The sequence below is a fragment of the Eurypyga helias genome, unplaced genomic scaffold, assembly GCF_000690775.1.
Source record: "Eurypyga helias isolate BGI_N326 unplaced genomic scaffold, ASM69077v1 scaffold25613, whole genome shotgun sequence".
Lineage (NCBI taxonomy): Eukaryota > Metazoa > Chordata > Aves > Eurypygiformes > Eurypygidae > Eurypyga > Eurypyga helias.
In genome coordinates this window covers 2,192-3,507 of record NW_010243498.1, presented here as the reverse complement: position 1 = coordinate 3,507, position 1,316 = coordinate 2,192, and the positions used below count along the sequence as shown (strand labels likewise).

Below are 1,316 nucleotides of genomic sequence, written 5' to 3'. Positions count from 1 at the left end.
GAGCTGGAGCAGAACTGCAGGGGGGGTCTCCCCAGAGCAGAGCAGAGGGGCAGAATCCCCTCCCTCGCCCCCCTGGCCACGCTGCTCTGGATCCAGCCCAGGTGGTGGCAAAGGACAAATATCTCGTTCCTGGGAAGCTTCCCCAGGTTGTCCTGCCGGATCTCAGCCTGGGCTGCGGGGATCTCTTCTGGGCTGGGAGGGCAGGTGGGTGCCTGGGGGCTGGTGGCTGCGTGAGCTGTCATCAGGGGCTGCCACCAAAGCGACCGGTTACAAGCAGCTGGAAGGGATTTTATCAGGGCCCCCCCTTCTCTGCAGGCCAGCAAGAGGCATGGATGGCAGCCAAAGAGATGATATTCCTGTTCCTTTCCCTTTGCAGATTAAAATAATTAGGAGGGTGTCCTTGGAGCTGACGGCGGAGCAGGATCACATCCAGATCTACCAGTACAAGATCCAGGAGAAGAACGTCACCTTTTTCGCGCGAGGGCTGTCGGCTGCTGTCCTGTGACGCCGCAGCACTGCCCAGCGCTGGGAGAGCGACGGAGCAAGGCTGGGAGGCCGGTACCTGCCACCAAACCATCCTGGCTGTATCCCCGGCGCCTTCCGGGAGCCGTGCAGCAAACTGAGCCGTGAGGGAAGCTCTAAACGCGCGTTGAACCGCGTGCCAACGAGGGGATTAGCCAGCCCAGGCCTTGCTTGCATCCCTTTGTCCTCCCACCCCGTTCCCAAGGTACAGAGGCCAAGAAGAAGAGCAAAAACTTGCAAGAATAGCCCTTAGAGCCTGTAAATACAAGCAGGGGGGCTGCCCCACGGGCTGGGTGTGCCTCACCTACTGCAGCATGGGCAGTGCCAGGCTCTGCTGCCAGACATCACCCCACCCTGGGTTTAAGGAGATGACACAGAGCGGGTGGAGGCAGGGATGGTTTGGGAGGGTGTTGCAATTCTTACCTTCATCCCAGCTCGGGCACAGGAGGGATTTACTCAACTCCCAACTTCCACACCATTAAAAAATCCACAGCTACAGGTAGAGACCCTCACCTTGAGTTGTGGGACCTGAAGGCTGCCTCGCTCGCTTGATTCCTTGCTTTGTTTTGTTCCTGTCCCTCTTTTCCCAGGAAACCCCTGTGCCTGCAGGTGTTTAGCCTGCGGCTTCCTGGGCTCTGGGGGATGGACAGATTCTTATATTCCAGCCTCTCTCAGGCACTGCTTCCCCAGCCTCTCTCAGCCACTGCTTCCCGGTCCCAAATCATTACTAGCGCTTATATGGCCTGCCTGTATTGAAGGGGAGCTATATTTGGGGGTTAATAATCACTAATTTT

The 1,316-nt window shown here is 57.8% G+C and overlaps 1 protein-coding gene across 1 annotated transcript in view; it reads left to right on the top strand.

The window, feature by feature from the left end:
* Nucleotides 1-505, top strand: part of LOC104507992 (elongator complex protein 6-like) — a gene marked incomplete at its 5' end in the record, with an annotated part of 1,387 nt that extends 882 nt beyond the window's left edge. The window contains one exon of the mRNA XM_010149452.1: nt 377-505. Within this exon, the coding sequence (XP_010147754.1) occupies nt 377-505 (129 nt within the window). The remainder of the gene's footprint in view (nt 1-376) is intronic.
* Nucleotides 506-1,316: the final 811 nt, after the last annotated feature.